General features: G+C 42.2%; 1 protein-coding gene across 2 annotated transcripts in view; it reads left to right on the top strand.

Moving 5' to 3' along the window:
* The window catches only part of LOC131465483 (carboxyl-terminal PDZ ligand of neuronal nitric oxide synthase protein-like), a 165,048-nt gene that overhangs the window by 142,437 nt on the left and 6,538 nt on the right, over positions 1–16,073 (top strand). For both annotated transcript variants that reach the window (XM_058638195.1, XM_058638197.1), the window contains exons 11-12: positions 15,112–15,311; positions 15,621–15,736. In XM_058638195.1, coding sequence (XP_058494178.1) covers positions 15,112–15,311; positions 15,621–15,736 — 316 coding nt within the window. The remainder of the gene's footprint in view (positions 1–15,111; positions 15,312–15,620; positions 15,737–16,073) is intronic.

The following is a 16,073-nucleotide window of genomic DNA, read 5'->3' on the forward strand; positions in this document are numbered from 1 at the left end:
GATCATTTCATTGCAGTACTTTGAGCATCTTGTCCCCCCAAGGTCAAGTGTTTCTTCCAAAGCTTCTTTATTAACCTCTTCTGGACACTTTTCTTTAGTAATAGCCTCTTCATTTAATATTCTCTGTTTGTCACTTTTCTCTTTTTCTTTTATATCCTCTGCATTTCTCTCACAGACGCTCACTGTAACCTTATTCGCTTGTCAGTGCTCTGCCCTCTTCCAAATGTCACACATCTCGCTGTATATCCTCCTTGGTCCCTGCCCTGAATTGATATGTTTGTGTTGTGTGGGTTGTCCTGCCCTTGGCCCTTTTACCTCCTCATAAGATGCTGGAGATCAGGAATCATTAAACATTAAAGACGTGTGGGGAAGAAGGAGGAGCAGCTTTTCAGTTGCAGTTCTTGTGTAGTTTAAAGTTTGAACTAAATCTTTATGACGCGGCTCAATTCTAAGAAGACGACGCATGGATTATTTTATTTTTGCAAAGCGCACAGTATGGATTTGGCAGTAGTTGAGGTATCTGTTACTGCTGCAGTCACTTATTATGTTAAGCGTTTGCTTGTTTGTGTCACTCACTGTGGATTTTTGGGTTTGTACTGATATCAGGGTTTCCTAGAAATCTTTATTTCCCTTTGAAACTAAGTCTAATCGAAGATGATCAGGACCTGCGTAGAACAATGAGCCACTTTAATACACAAACTGGCTACTGCACAATGTCTAAAATAAGTCTTCTGTCTGTTTTTTTGCTACAGGCATCGATTAATGCTCATAAAATGACAAAATAAGCTCATGTGTTGCATTTAGACCCATAAACCCTTCATCGATTCCCCTTATTTAGTGTTAAAAGAAGTCTTTTAAACAAATAAAATGTCCCCCTTTAGGTATTAAACACTGTCTTTTAAACTGCTGACTTGCCGAGTCTAGTTTGAGGTTCAATATTTCTCGCTTCGCCTCCCTCCTGCTCTGCGGTTTCCCTCCCTCCTGTCGTTATTAGTTAATCGTCCTCTGGGGCTTGTCATTGCCAACTTAAGGCCGTGTTTGCACCCAGTCCAACCAAGCAGAGCCGATGCTGCTGACTAGTATCAGTTTCCCCATTAAAGGCGTATGTGGTGTGAGGCTCGGGTTAACGACTCAGCCTGGCAGCGAGGAAGCAGCAGCCAAATCAATGCGCGTCTTAACAAGCTTAGTCTGTCACTTGCAGGGACACGGGGGTGCATTTGCCTCGCACTTAAACCCCATTTCCTCCACGTAACGAGGTTTAACTTTCCTTGGTTCCATTTGGAAATTTCGGATTAGGCAATTTCTTGCGTTTCGGGTTGTCAGGAGATTTAAAGGTATCGATATAACACTGTGGTCTGGCACCTTAAGAGTGGAGTTGGACACACTGCACTGGACTGGAACGGAAAGTTTATCACAGAAAAAAGAGGATTCCTTTTTAACGTCTGTGTTTTTTACAACTTGCTTCACGGGACAGCCCCTCGAATCAAACATCCCTCATCCCACAGTGCGCCAGTGATGGAAGCCGAGTGCCTGGCAGCCGGTTTCAAATGCCCCATCATCGTCGTCTGTACACTGCGCCCCCGTAATGGATGAACGCGAAAGTACCGACGGAAGGCTCCGCCCGTCATTCAGCGCAGCGAGTACAAATGGGCCTCAAGACTCTAAAGTGAACCGGCAACTGCTCCCGGAGTTTATGGACAACGTAGAGAACCATTTATTCTAAAACTGTAGACGAAGCAGCAAAGTCTCTCTGGCCCAAACTGTGAAGATTGCTTGGCTGGTGAAAAACATTCTCCTTTGACCTCAGTCCAGCTGACAAAGTGAGTGATGGCAGAAAAGTCTTGGAAACAAGCAGAAAGTGAAGCTGACTGTAGGCCAGGACCAAGAAGAGACACCAAGGTGGATATACGTGTGTATATATATATATATATATATATATATATATATATATATATATATATATATATACCAAGACTCCAGCAATGAGTATGTGTAACGTGGGGATGAGGTGACCCAAGGTTACTAATATAGTGTCAGAGTCAGCAGCAAACCACTGAAACAACACAGCTAATATAAAATGGCCTTCCCTCATGGCTGAGCTGTAAAACCTGAATATGTTTGTCACTTCCAGATAATGACACACGTAAACTATGGTCTCGTCTTTTATTGTGCTCGGTGTCTTTTAATGCGCTTGCCGCACACAAAAGGCTACACACTAAGTGCGTCCTGTGCCTTGCGAGGAAGTTGTTGTTGTTGTTGACCCCGCCCGCACCAGAAGGGAAAAAAGGGCTTTAAAAGTGGAGCAATTAATCCCCCTGACCTCAAACATTTAACGGTCTGAGCCAAACAGCACTACAGTCGGAACATTTGGACTGGCGACCTGTTGAATGCCGCTGTTCGGTCAGATTAGTCTTCCATTATCCTGATTACTCACACAAACGCCCATCGACATTTGGAGGCAGCCGGGACTTTCCGCAAAGCCCCGGCGTTCATGTTCCGACCAGATTTCTGCCGCGTGGCGACATCTGGACGTTTGCCGTCTGCTTTGATGTTCCCATGATGCAGAGCTGGAGGCCGTGCTGAGCAGCAGCAGCAAGGGCAGCTTGGTGTGGTCCATGATACGGAACATGTGGCTCTCGTGATCTAAAGGTGCCACGAGCGCACAACCGATCCTGAATCACACTCGGCAGCTGAAAGCCCTGTCTCCGCCACATCTGCCCGCCTGTTTCCCCTGTTTCCTTCTGTAGCTTCCTCATGTGTTTCAGACACGTTGAAAGTCGGCATCGGCCTCAAAGAAAACAGCTCCTTCTGTGGAAAACTGCATGAGAAAGATAAGAGATGCCTCTGATCTATCTGCAGTTTTTAGTCGGTCATTGATGTGTCAAGTTAAAATGAGACGCGCCGGATGAGAAGAAACCCCACATTCATTCATATTATCTCACTAACTCAAATAAGCAGCGTTTGTCTCACTTGTGAGGCCTGTCATCCTTCTGATTTACTGCCTGCCATATTCCTATTTGGTCTGGGGTTTTTTTTTCACGTTTGATATCAAGCCAGTGAGAGAAAATGTCGAAGTCTTTCCCTGTTCCAACAAAACCCAGTGACAAAGATCCACCTGGCAGAAATGAGGAAACGGTGGGCCTGATGATCACCGTCTCCAGGTTGTGAATGTGGTTAGTTTTAGGCAGTGCCTGATGAGGGCAAGCGTTTAAAAACACACACATGTTCCCATAAAAGCACAGGCAAAGTCTGTCGCTCTGTTACACTCACAAGAATGAGAATGAAGACGTATGGATATTGGGTAGAAATGTAAAATTTAAAGAAAAAAATCCAGCAGTGGGACACATATTGTTCTCCTGCTGCCTCATTAACTCGACCTCTCCATTCGTATAGTTACACTTGTACCTTTGACTCTTAGACGCTCACGCGCTCTCCGGGGGGTCATGGGTTCAGACAGGCAGCGATGTGGCAAATGGCTGAATGAATTATTGATCGGGTGACTTCGGTAGAGAGGGGGAGCGAAGGCACCCAAACATGTCTGGACACAACCACCTGCTGTCTGCTCTGCATTTTACCTCCCAAGTCTAGTTTCACACTACGGGCAATAGAAACCTACTTTTTTACACATCATGTTAGTATTATGTCTCTTAATATTTAAAAAATGTTGTAGAACACCATATTATAACTGCTGAAAAATCCACCATTTCATACTCCTGATGCTTTAACTCTCTCTCTACATACTGTATATACATATATGTGTATATATATATATATATACACATATATGTAAAAATTACATAACTTTATATATATATATATATATATATATAAAGTTTTGTCATTTTTACATATATGTGTATATATATATATACACATATATACACATATATGTAAAAATGACATAACTTTATATAAATATCTATATATATATATATATATACAGTATATATATATATATATATATATATATATATATATATATATATATATATATATATATATATATATGTAAAGTTATGTAATTTTTTGCCTCTGCTGCGTCTAGTTTGGTCAGTATTTTCCCAGAATGCTTCATAAAGGGCCAGCAAAAGGAGGGAAATCATCCCATGCATGCATGTGGAGGGGGGTAAACACGATATTTACCGTAACGCTGGCTGTAACTGAGATGACGAGGGGAAAACATGTTTCACATTTCCTCCCTCTAATTTGAACCCGCCATGTGCCGTTGGCAGGTTTTGAGGCAGCGGCGAGAATAGATGTCATTCTTCTTCATGTGATGGATGTTTGTGAAGCCTGTTGTAGATAATGTCACAGAGCAAAGAAAGACTTCAGTCTGCTGCTTATGGAGATGTGGATGTATTTGTTGCAAATATTGAATCAGAGTTGAGGCATGATCAATAATGCACAGGGTGTGCTTTTGGAAAGAAACACAGAATTCAAATTCAAATTAAACCGCCATGATATCACAATTAAGATATTCATGATGATGTTTCCCAGAATTGAAATAGTAAAAGTGTTTGTTTTGATATGGAGTGACAATAAAAACACATTTATGATGCAAAACGAATCTATTCATATCAAAAACAGAGACATGTATTTAATTAAAATAACCTAAATTATAATGTGGACAACTGTAATTAAAAGACCAAACAAGCTTATATATATATGTAATTGAATGTTATATGTAATGCATTCAATCCTGTGATAATTATGACTGAATGTCTTATTATTACTGTTATAAAGACGCCAGTTTGACCCCTCTGTATTAGATGATACCAGCTGTCAGTCACACTCGTGTCCGCTATTTGTAAAATGGACATAATGTTCCATTGAAGGAGAGCTGGAACTAGCGGTTGACATATTTACCTGCGCAGGAAACCGTTTGCTGACATTGTAAATAAAGTGAGAATGACTTCCACAGACTTAAATTCAAATCTGATTTTTTTTTTTTTGCAACAGGTAGAGTCGCCCCCTAGTGGCGAACTGCTACTTTCATCCTACCACCTGGGCTTTACTTGTCAAACCCAGGGACTGCGTCCATTTTTATACACAGTTTATGTGACAAAAGCTCTCTTCTTTGCATTTATATTCTCAACAAATGGATAAATAAGACGTTTTCATTGCTTTACAACTAAATGAAAGTGCAAAAGAAAAGGAACAGAGATTTCAAAGCGCCCAGCTTCACAGTCTGTGTGAAGTGCTGAGGCCGAGGTAATTGTTCTTCTATTGAACAGTCTGGGGCAGAGCGCCCCACCCCCCGCCTTGATTTCTTTTTCTTCCTTCCTTGTTTACAGAATTGTAATCAGTTTTGGATTCAGCGGAGATGGTGTGGAATTATTCATATCGTCTACGGCCGCGCCTCATCAGTATTAGAGATGTTAGAGATGGGAGGTGTGGACTCGCGATGAAGAGGGTTTCAGCTGCGCACAGGCATGAGCCACGTTTCAAATATTCGTGAGAGTTTTTGTGCTGCTTAGGGAAAATACCGTCTCTGCAAGTTAAATTATCCCAGCGGTTAATACCTCAGGTAGAGAGAGGAGAAGAGGAGGAGATTGGTTAGTTTTGTTAATGTGCTTCTGTTTCCTCTGTAGACACTGAGGGTCAGACCAAAAGGTTCAGCATCTGTCACTGCAGGACAGATGCTGAATTATGATTTTTTTTGGGAATGGAATTTTAACTTTAGTTCCCAGCTTGGTTTATATATATATATATATATAATTTTATTATTCTCTGTAAATTTATTACAGAGAAGAGGAGCAGATTTCCTCAAATTATCCTGATGCGTTCTCTGAAGAATATGTCGTTTTATTAAATGCTTTTAGTGCGATTGTGACTTGAATTTGTATTTTTAATGATCTGTACCTGGGGAAATACAAAATATATGAAAGCATACAGTATATACTGTAAATGGTTCATTATCTTTCCCTTAAAAAAACACTTAGTTGTCCTGCTATCATCACAAATTCCTCACTGTTGTCAATTTAAATCCAGAAATAGAGAAGGGTGAAGACAGAGAGATGGTGAGCCAGTCAGGAAACTCACAGTCCTCATCAGTCTGAGAGACTGAGTCTGACTCTCACCACAGCCCTCCCACTTTAATCATTCACACTATAATGAAGCGAGATTAAAAATTGATGAGGGGTTCTACCTTTTCATGTCTTATTTTTTTCTTTTTCTCTTTCTCTGTGTGTGTGTGTGTGGGAGATCGAGAGAGAAGCAGGTATATCTTCTTCCCTGCCTTCAAGCGACTGACATGATTGGCCTCTTTTGCAACAAGTGTTATAAAACACACACACACTTTAATTTAATACATCAGTTATAATGGCTCTGTCTGGCCAGGGAATTGGTGTGTGTTTCTGTGTGTGTGTGTGTGTGTGTGTGGTCACTTGTCTTTCACAGCTCTCCCTCTCCAGCTCCTCTCATCAGATGAGCATGAACAGACAAACTCTTTTCATTTGTGACAGACGACCTGAGGCCGTCTCTCCATCCCTCATATTGTGTTTTGTTGCGGTCCATTGTCGGACTCTTTTTGACTCTTCCCTTTGTTTTGCGTTTCTTTGCGGCTGAGTAAGTTTTGGTCACTGGAAAGGACCTGTACGTAGCTGTAGAGTGGGCGAGACGATAGCACTGTGTCTGAGCTGTCGTGTGATTGATGAGCGTCTCCTGCTGTCAGGCTTCAGATTTCGATGTGAGGCTGTAAACAGAGGAGATGCAAAAGAGTCGTTCTCTCTTAGATTGTGTTTGACGATCGATAATGTCCAGAAAAGAAAAGGAAAGAAATCAAACGGCAGTATCTCTTCCTTCAAAAAAAATGACTTTGGGTAAAGAATGGAGATTGAGGAATTTGGCGAGGGAGGGGGCAAAGGAAAAAAGATTTGGAGTTAAGTTGTAGACATTTGACCTCTCATCCTCTCAAGACGCTTCTTATGTTCTGACTAACTGGTGGAGAAATCCAGGTGTTCAGCCTCAGTTTCAGGTTGTTAAGTTCGACTGAGTCAAGGTGGACAAAAGGGTCATTAGGGTCACATGAGAGACACATGCCTAAGAAACATTTTTCCATAAACAAGGCATCATTTCGACAAATATCATCATATATCACATATCACATATGCCAGGCCTGTTTGTGGCGCTGTCACAGAAATACACTCTCTCCACACGGTTAGCAGGGGTTAAGGGTTAGGTTTGAGAATTGGCGTATTGGCTGTACACAGAAATGGAAGGGTGGCATATTGAGGTTTTTAATTTTTTACTCTGGGACCCGTTTCCTGCTCCCAAATTGAACATTCCATATAAATAAAAAGCCAATTCCCGGATTGCTGATTCTCCTAAACTTCCATGTGTACAGGTCCACTGTCTGGATTGATCGATTGATTGGAAGAGAGTTCAGGACAGCACTGTAGGTGGCTCACAGATGGGGTCTTTATAGACATGTTTTCCCTTGAGTTGAATGGTTTACGCTACGTATTGTTTTGCGTCTCCAATTCGGAATAGTCCCAAAACAACCAGGCCCAACCGTTCCATTCTTTGGCACCCTTTCCTTCTGAACGGTACAGTCAGTGTAGCTCCACTCACACAAAGTGTTTCTTCATGCCCGCAGGCAGTCTGTTCTCAGACAAACGGCCACAAACGAAAAAGAGCTGCTGGACGTCCTCCGTTGTGTTGCGTTCAATGTCATTGTTCAGTGTCATCGCACAGTTACAAGGTCTGTCATTGGTCATTGGGCACAGCCCACACCCCACCTACCAAGTAAAGGTACAGTCATCTCATAACTCAGTCATTTACCATTCCAAATGGTACCCGACTGGACCGTACCATGATGGAAACACAGCATCAGGCCATTGATGATTCCTCCATATCGTTGCTAAGTAGATGTTCTTCATGGGCCGACTCTTCTCTGCTGTGTCTTGCATTTATGGCTGTTTGGTGTAAAGTTCCGTCATCGGTGTGTGTATTTGCATATGTATATGGCATATGTATATGGCATATGTATATGGCGTTAACGAGTGTGTGTGTGCGCGCGCCTCCTTTCATCTGTGACGTCAAAGTGAGCAGAGCTAATTACGCCACGCTTGTTGCTTCGAGCCGTTGCTGGTTCCTCCCGCAGAGAGCGACGGGAGCCGACTTGGCCTATTGCCTCTTCCGCATGAAAAATGATAATTGCATTATAATTATCGTTCTTATTCTATTCATTATGGTGTCATTATCATAATAACAGTATATTATACTCGTAATGAATCCCAGTCATCCCTTTGTCAAGATAGATGAGCCTGTAGCGAAATGCACGATGTAGAGTTAAGATGCTGATAGCCGCCGCGTTGGGAGTTATTATTAAATTTTCATTTAACACTAGACTGAGTGTATGTGGTATGTAACCACGGCAACACTGGGTCATTTATCATGGACCCACAGATAGAGTGCATGTAGGGACATTAAGTTTGTTGTATAGTGTACTTTTAAAGGGTAAGGGTCTGTAGAGAATATTCAGTTTAACACTAAAATAATAATTGTGTTTCTCAGAACGAGGAGGTGAATACACCTGCGGTGTGAAGGATTTCTCAGCGTCAGCAGCTTTGCTCTGCTCTCTCACCTGTTTGGCTACAACCAGAGTCGCCTTGTTCCAAGGGGGTCGTCTTTTACAGGACATTCCAAGCATCAGCGTTTTTTAAAATGTTATTCTTTGAAGAATCTACCTGAAGCTAAGGTACTAAGGTCATGACGTTCAGTTTAAATTAGTGCTGCCATACAATTAAAATATTTAATCACGATTAATCAATTCATCGCATTGATGTCATAGTTAATCGCAATTAATTGTTATCTATTCTAAATGTCCCTTCATTTTTTTTTATTGAGACAAAATCTCTGTCACCCTGCATATTTTGAGTTATACCTCTTATTGTGAGAGCCGCACAATAATAAGAGAGGCTGAGTATCAGCCTGCAATGCTGTGAATAAAGTGCAGTCCTGGAGTCCTGGGGTTTAATGTGTTGTTGCCCTAACGAGCTAATCCCAGCTAAAGGAGCTAACGGTCTTCGGTGGTCACCTTACTACAGTGCGGGGGTCTGCCAGCTTGATTGGTAACACTGCATACATCATTACTTGGATGTGGGGAGTGTGTCGAGAACTGATCCAGGCTGCGTTGGAGACGGAGAAGCGCACAGCGCTCGCCATCCACTCAAAGCGCTAACCCTGCTACTCTTTGGCCGGCTCGCGTGCTAGTTGTTTTGTTTGCGGTCTAGCTAGGTCCGGTGTGGTGTCGTAGTTTTTCTAACTTTTTACTAGTTGTTGCAACAGCATGTGAAAAAAACTACAACGTTTGCTCGGCCAAGAAGAACGCTAATCTTACGATAAAAACATTTACGCCGTTAAAATGGGTTAATGCCGTTAATAACGCGTTTAACTGACAGCAGTAGTTTAAATTCATCCGTTAGTTATCCTTAAATCTCAAAAGTGCAGTTTTAAAATGCCTAATACATGTTTTTGTAAAACGTTTATCAGCTGGTAGATGAAATGGAGGAAAGGAAATCCTCACTTTTCACAAACTGAATCCAGTAAATGTGTAATAAATAACCAAACATGAACCCAAAACCATTATTAAACTGATCTGGTAAAGGTCCAAAGGCATGTTTTAACAGTAAAACAGTGAAGAACATTTCTGATTTCCAGGACGCCTGAACATTACACCAACTGGGACTGTAATGGTGTATTCAGATACATCATTTAGTACTTTAAGGTGGAGTTGGTCTCCCTTTTGCTGCTTTAACAGCTTCCAATCGTCTTGGAAGACTTTCCTCCAGAGTTTTATAGCTTTTTGCTCAAGTGACTCATTCTGTGGAGCGTTTATGATGAGGGCAGGCACTGATGATGGACGAGAAGGTCTGGCTTCATCACAGGTGCTCAATGTGGTAGAGGTCAGGGCTCTGTTCGGGGCCAGTCAAGTTCTTCCACACCAAACCGTGTCTTAATAGTCCTTTGTGAAGTGTTAAGATTGTCCTTCCAGCCTGATTGAAACACCTGAATTAAATACTTGACTTGGTGTGTGGCCAAACACTTTTGCCCACACCGTGTCTGTTTACCTTGCCTGTGCCAACACATCGTTTTATTTTGTTATATTTAAAGAGTGAAAGACTCCTCTCTGGAGACACAACACGTTCAGACGCACTATAATTACACTGAAGGATGAACATGACATTTTCCTGTCACGGCAGATTTCCCGTTGCCTTAGTGTTGCAGAGGATTGCATTATCATTCCCGTAGATTCTGCCCCGCTGCTGGTACATGAGTGGGAGCGACAGCGCTCGGCTCAGTTTTGTTGACTGTTTTATTTTGTGCCCAATAAATGTCTCATTTTATCGCGCCGCCTCTCGTCTCGCGCTCACTCGGGGCTCAGTCTCTCGAGGTGCAGCGCGAGTTGACTGATATCGTGTGGCGAGACTGTTGAAATTTAATTGGGGGCTACGTCGTGAAAATAGCCATCCCACCTCAGCTGGTGTTTGATTAAAGCCGTTAATCCACAGCAGCTCCTCGAGAAAGTGCTGGCTCCGGCGTTAATGAACCATAATTGTTTCAGACGGACTCCTTCAGGCCGGTTTGTAAGCAAGACAATGAAACACACACTAATCCTTCAGAGGTTACGTTTACTTTATCACCGAGGGTTTTCTTTTTATTACTTTAGTGCAGGTTTGTGTTGTTCTTGTGTCATTTGGTCCACAACAGCAAGAATGGGGGAAAAAAAAACATACTTATAATGACAACAAGCATTACAGAACTAAAACGATGCCATCCCTCTAAATGTTACTATTCTGCACGTTTCTCAGCTAACTCTTTCCAATTATGAATAGATAGTTAGAGTTAGAGTTAGAGTTTCTTATCACATGTTATTCTCTCCCAGTGTTATTTTCTCCCAGTGCTTTAAATGAAAAGTATTATTTTATAATCATTTTCTCTTGAACTCTTCTTTAAGAGATGTATGTGTATGGTTAGCTTCCCGGGAAACTTAAAATTCCTCTGTTTTCAGGCTTTACCTTGACTGTATTTTGATGAGATTTTGCTCCTTCTCATTTTCATGCGTAGTTCAGCTTCTTCGTGTTGTTTTTTTGTCGAAAATAATCCTCTACAGCACCGACATCTTCACCCCTTCTGTTTTGAAACTACAGTTCACAACCTGGGGCCCTGAGGCTTTCGGGAGAGTTAAAGTGAGGCACGGGCAGCTACACAGTGTGAGCTTAAAGCGAGGAGGTGCATGCTGTGGTCGTGAAAACAACAGGAAGGCAGTTGTTTTTGTTTGGCCTCGCTCACCGGCGCTGTCAGGGGTATTTTTCACACATAGACGGACTGGTTTAGATTCAGCGGATAATCAGAACTCCGTATCACACCAATTAAAACCCATTCTTTGGTCCACCTTTAAATTAGTGACCTCTGAACGTCTGTGACCATTACTGCGACCTCGACTCCTTCTGGATCTGAAATCTTAATAATCAGTCGGATTGTTTGTTGAGAAACCGCAAAAACCCCGCTGAATGGCCCGCTGATGGAGCCACTGATAACCCTGCAGTCGACCACTTCCACTCATTTCTCCCTCCACAAAAGCAGCGATTTCCTCCAAGTCCGCCTGGTTCTTTCTGTGGAAAAGAGATGCATTTTCTTTCATATACTTTTTAAAGTCCTGATACTTAGGACAATGTGATGCTGAGTAGCTCCTTGTTTGTGAAACCTATCCTAAAGTACAATTCCACAAAATCCTCATTTTCCTCTTCTAAAACAACAGGTTAGTCAATTTATGACTCTTTTCTTGTAAATTTACGACTTAAATCTCATAAATTAACACTTTGTTCTCAAAGTCTGTGAATCGTACCAAAGAATGAAAAAAAAGGAAACAAGGCAGTATCTCAAGAGTTACCTTGGTTTTGATTTTATGGAAGCACAGGACAGTTCTTATTCATATACACTGTGAGAACAGGAGCAAGTGCTGTTTATTTTTGCATATAAACCACACTTTATTCTTTTAGTGTGTGTTGTGCATGAACAGGGGTTTGGGTTGGGGGGGGGCGGGGTTTCTTGGACACAAGCAAAGTGGGTGCTTCAAGGAAAGAAGTTATAGCCTATAGCTCATTCACCGTCTCCATGGCAGCAACATACAGGACTTCCTGTGTTGGGGGGGGAGAAAAATCCCACAGTGTCTGACTTTTGTACTTCAGGACTTCAATTCTTGCCAGTTTTTCCAACTTTTGTTTAACTTGTGTAGTCAATGTTTGCCCAAATGAAAATTCCCCACTGGTGATGTGCAGACACTTGTGGGAAATCACCGCATGAGAGGTGACACAGAGAGTGAGTGTCCTGTCTGTCTGCAGGAAAGAGAGGACTCGGTGAAAGAGCGTCACCTCTATATGAAGCGGCGGTGCAGTTATTTACCATTCAGTCCAGTGACGGTGACGGAATTGGCTGTTTTCAGTTCTGTGATAGACTGAAGAGGCTCACTTTGAACACGCGACAAAAACAAACAGATACAGTGTCTGCTTTTACATCAGTTCAATGTCCTTATTTCTCCTAATTTCACTCGCACGGTCGCAGGAAGCCGGAGAATCAGCGTCTTTGTCACCAGAGGAAACACCTGGAAAACCTTTTATGTTTTCCTTCATTTTGAATTGTTATAAACAGTATTTCAGCATGCAGTAAATGGTCAATAACTGCCAGATATTGGACGTTTTCTCTGGTCCTTTTATCCAGGCGGACATCTTGAGGCTCGGGTGTTAAAGGGTTCCGTTGTTATCAGTGCGTGAATGCAGGTTTATTGAAAAGCCGATAATAGCCAATGTGTTTTTAGTCGTCGTGTTCCACCTCCTGCTGTTGACCCGTGGTCAGGGCTTCTTGTCGCTCACCTACACATTGTACACATGCAGAATCCTCTCAAAAAAAGAGGAGACCCTATAATCCACCCAGATTCAATTTTGTCAGCCTATGACAGACTTCACATCAGCTCTCTGAATTTCTTGCCTCAGATAAAAACATGAGAATAAATCAAAAACGTGGGATTTGGAAAACACATTTCTGGCACCGTTTTACAAATGCTTTAAGTGCGACCTCTTTTTTCACACCAATGTTACGTAGGAAATAGCGAGAGTGTCCATATTGTTTGACTGATTCTTACTGTTGGGTTGATTTGTTTGTCATTGCTGTGGAAAAAGAAAACGAAAACTCACGTTTTCTCACGGACAAATCTCTTTTTTTTCCTTTAAGTGTTTTTCTTTGCACCGTTGAGTCTTTCACTTTAACTTTCCTGAGCTTGGACAAGCTGGTCCCCTCTGCTCTCGCTGTTGACACTGCAGGGTTTGCACAACACAGCACTTCGCTCGGCGGCCGCTGAAAACAGCAGATTTGCATCCGTTTACAGTTTTTTACGGCAGAGTCTGAGCTGCCTCGACGGACGGCGCCGCTGAGAAGTGCTCATAAATAGTGATGATAAATCGCATCTGTGTGGAAATGAGCCAGACTTGGACACCTGGGCTCGTTTCCAAGGAGCCGACTTCACCTTTTATTTTTTGAGCTTTTTGAGAATGAGAGCAAACCTGTATAAAAAAAAATCATTTTAAAAAGCACTCTGTAAGGCGTCTCGCACAAACATCTTCCCTTCAGCAATGACCTCTTCATCCTCTTCGTCGGGCGCTAAAGAGGGAAGAACATGTGGCCTCGTGCGGTGGAATTAATACGGCTCATTTTTATGGCACTCGTAATGTGACGCTATTGATCGCACGTTACACACAAACGACCTTGCCAGGTAGAAGGACGACTGAACGACGGTTCAAAGCACGATTTTCTTCTTATGTCAGAGTGCATGTTCAAGGGTACGTTGACCTACACCCCCGACAGTGAGCTGCATTATAGTACAAACTATAGCACGCACATTTACCTGTAGCACCACGCAAGTAACTGATGTAATCAATGTCTACAAATACACATTTGCTGTTGTATCGCTGTACACCGCGTCTCTGCCGCAGTCATCGGATCTGCAGTTGACTGCCCATGAGTAAGTGCCAGCTTGCTGTCATGTAAATTCTATCTCTCTCTCTCTGTCCCTGTTCCTCTCATATCTCATATTTTCCTTGAAGTAACTCTGCATCTCTCTCTCTCTCTCTCTGTGTCACACTGATTCATCATTTTGGATAATGTGTCATGTTTTGGCTCCTGGTTGAGATCCTTGCTTGTTGCAGATCTCTCGATTAGAAAAAAAACGTGAAATGAAATACGTGTTTGTGGTGTGCAGGTGATATTTTCCCTATTATCTGGCCAAGATGATGTAACCACCTCCTCCTCCTCCTCCTCCTCCTCCTCCTCCTCCTCCTCTTCTCGTATATAATGATGTGGGTGACAAAGCAAAAACTGCTACTTTAGACGTAAAGTAATCCAAACATGTGATCCCTCTATGTCTCATTAAATGCTTCCCGAGAAACATTTCTCTCAAAGAGGTAAGACGTTGTCTCAGTGGATTTACAAACACCTCGTTTCCCTTTTATGTTTTGTTTTTGTTGTCTCTGATCTTGCATTTTGTTCCAATTATTTGCATGTCACTGCAGTTGTTTTATGTTTGCATTTACACATATTATTTTATGGTATTTAATTGCACGATATGCAGTGTTGTTGCACAGCTATGCAAACCTTTGTGTGTCGTATATCTCATGACGTTCCCACCAAAGGTGTCACAGTCTGTATTTCATAGATGTAAAGCATCATGATGTGTGCATGTCGTATGGAACAAAAAAACAAACACTCAAATTCCCTGATGCTGTCGTTCCGTATGTTTATGATGCAGTGTTTCCAACGGAATTAACAGAACCGGAGCAGCATGCTATTATTAGCATATTATTATTTCATTTTCTCTGAATTTCAACATCTCCTCCTCAGAGAAGAAACATCCCACTGATATCAGCTTATTCTTCTCCTGTGAGCCGTTTTGTGGTTCGTCTAACATCTTCATCTGGAGCGTGTGTAGCTGCGAAACCACAAACAAAACATCCACTTTGTGTGTATTTACCCATTTTCCCCTCTCTCTCTCTCTCTCTCTCTCTCTCTCTCTCTCTCTTCTCTTCTCTTCCCTCGTCTCCTCTCTCATTTCCCCAGTTGATCAAAGCATGTTTCAGAACTCCACTGCTCAGCAGCAGAGTCCCCAGATTTCCAGGCCAGGTCAACCCTCCTCCGCCCGACGCTCCCTGGCATCGGCTAATCCTAATCTGGGCTCTGGAAGTGTCGACTCTTCGTCCTCCGGAGGCCAGCATAGGCTGAAAAATGCCATTAATCTTGGCAAGGCTGTCGGTGCGAAGGTTAGTGCGATACAATATATATATATATATATATATATATATATATATATATGTATATATATATATAGACTTTTTGAATAGATGTTACTTAATTGTCACTATATTGAAACGTGGGTAGCCCTCACTGAGGTATAATCCATCTAAAACATTCAAAGATGAAAGCTGTGAGTGAATAATCTGAAAGTACCGCAGACAGTAGTGAGTTCATGTTTAATTTTCATATCATCTAAGGTGATAAATGTCTTCACCTGCCTTCTTTCCTTGCTCCTTTCCTTCTTTCACTCCTTTCTTCCTTCCTTATACTTCCAGGTCAATGACCTGTTAAGGCGGAAGGAGCCCAGTCATCACGGGGACATCGGCGTCACCGAAGTCAACAAAAATGTCGCCGCTGTTTGGAGCTGCATGGACCAGACGACAGCCAACAGGTATGTGTGTGTGTGTGTGTGTGTGAGAGAACCTGCAAACATAGCCTCACAAATGTGATTATTTTATCCTTTATTTCAACAAAAACATGTGATTTAGTGTCAGGTATTTTGGTCTGTTTTTTGAAGATATTTTTGGGTGTTTTTTTGCCTTTAATAGACATTAAAGGGGGAGGACATGCAGTGATGACATGCATCACTGCAGGGGCCCTTGTCTATGGGGAGCAGTTCAGCTTCCTGACTCTTATTTTTAAAACTATAAAAGCATCGATCCATCGATCCGTCCATTTTCTACTGCTTTATCCTCCACAGGAGGGCCTCGGTGGGGCCACATAGAGAC

Source organism: Solea solea, chromosome 9, assembly GCF_958295425.1.
Source record: "Solea solea chromosome 9, fSolSol10.1, whole genome shotgun sequence".
Classification (NCBI taxonomy): domain Eukaryota; kingdom Metazoa; phylum Chordata; class Actinopteri; order Pleuronectiformes; family Soleidae; genus Solea; species Solea solea.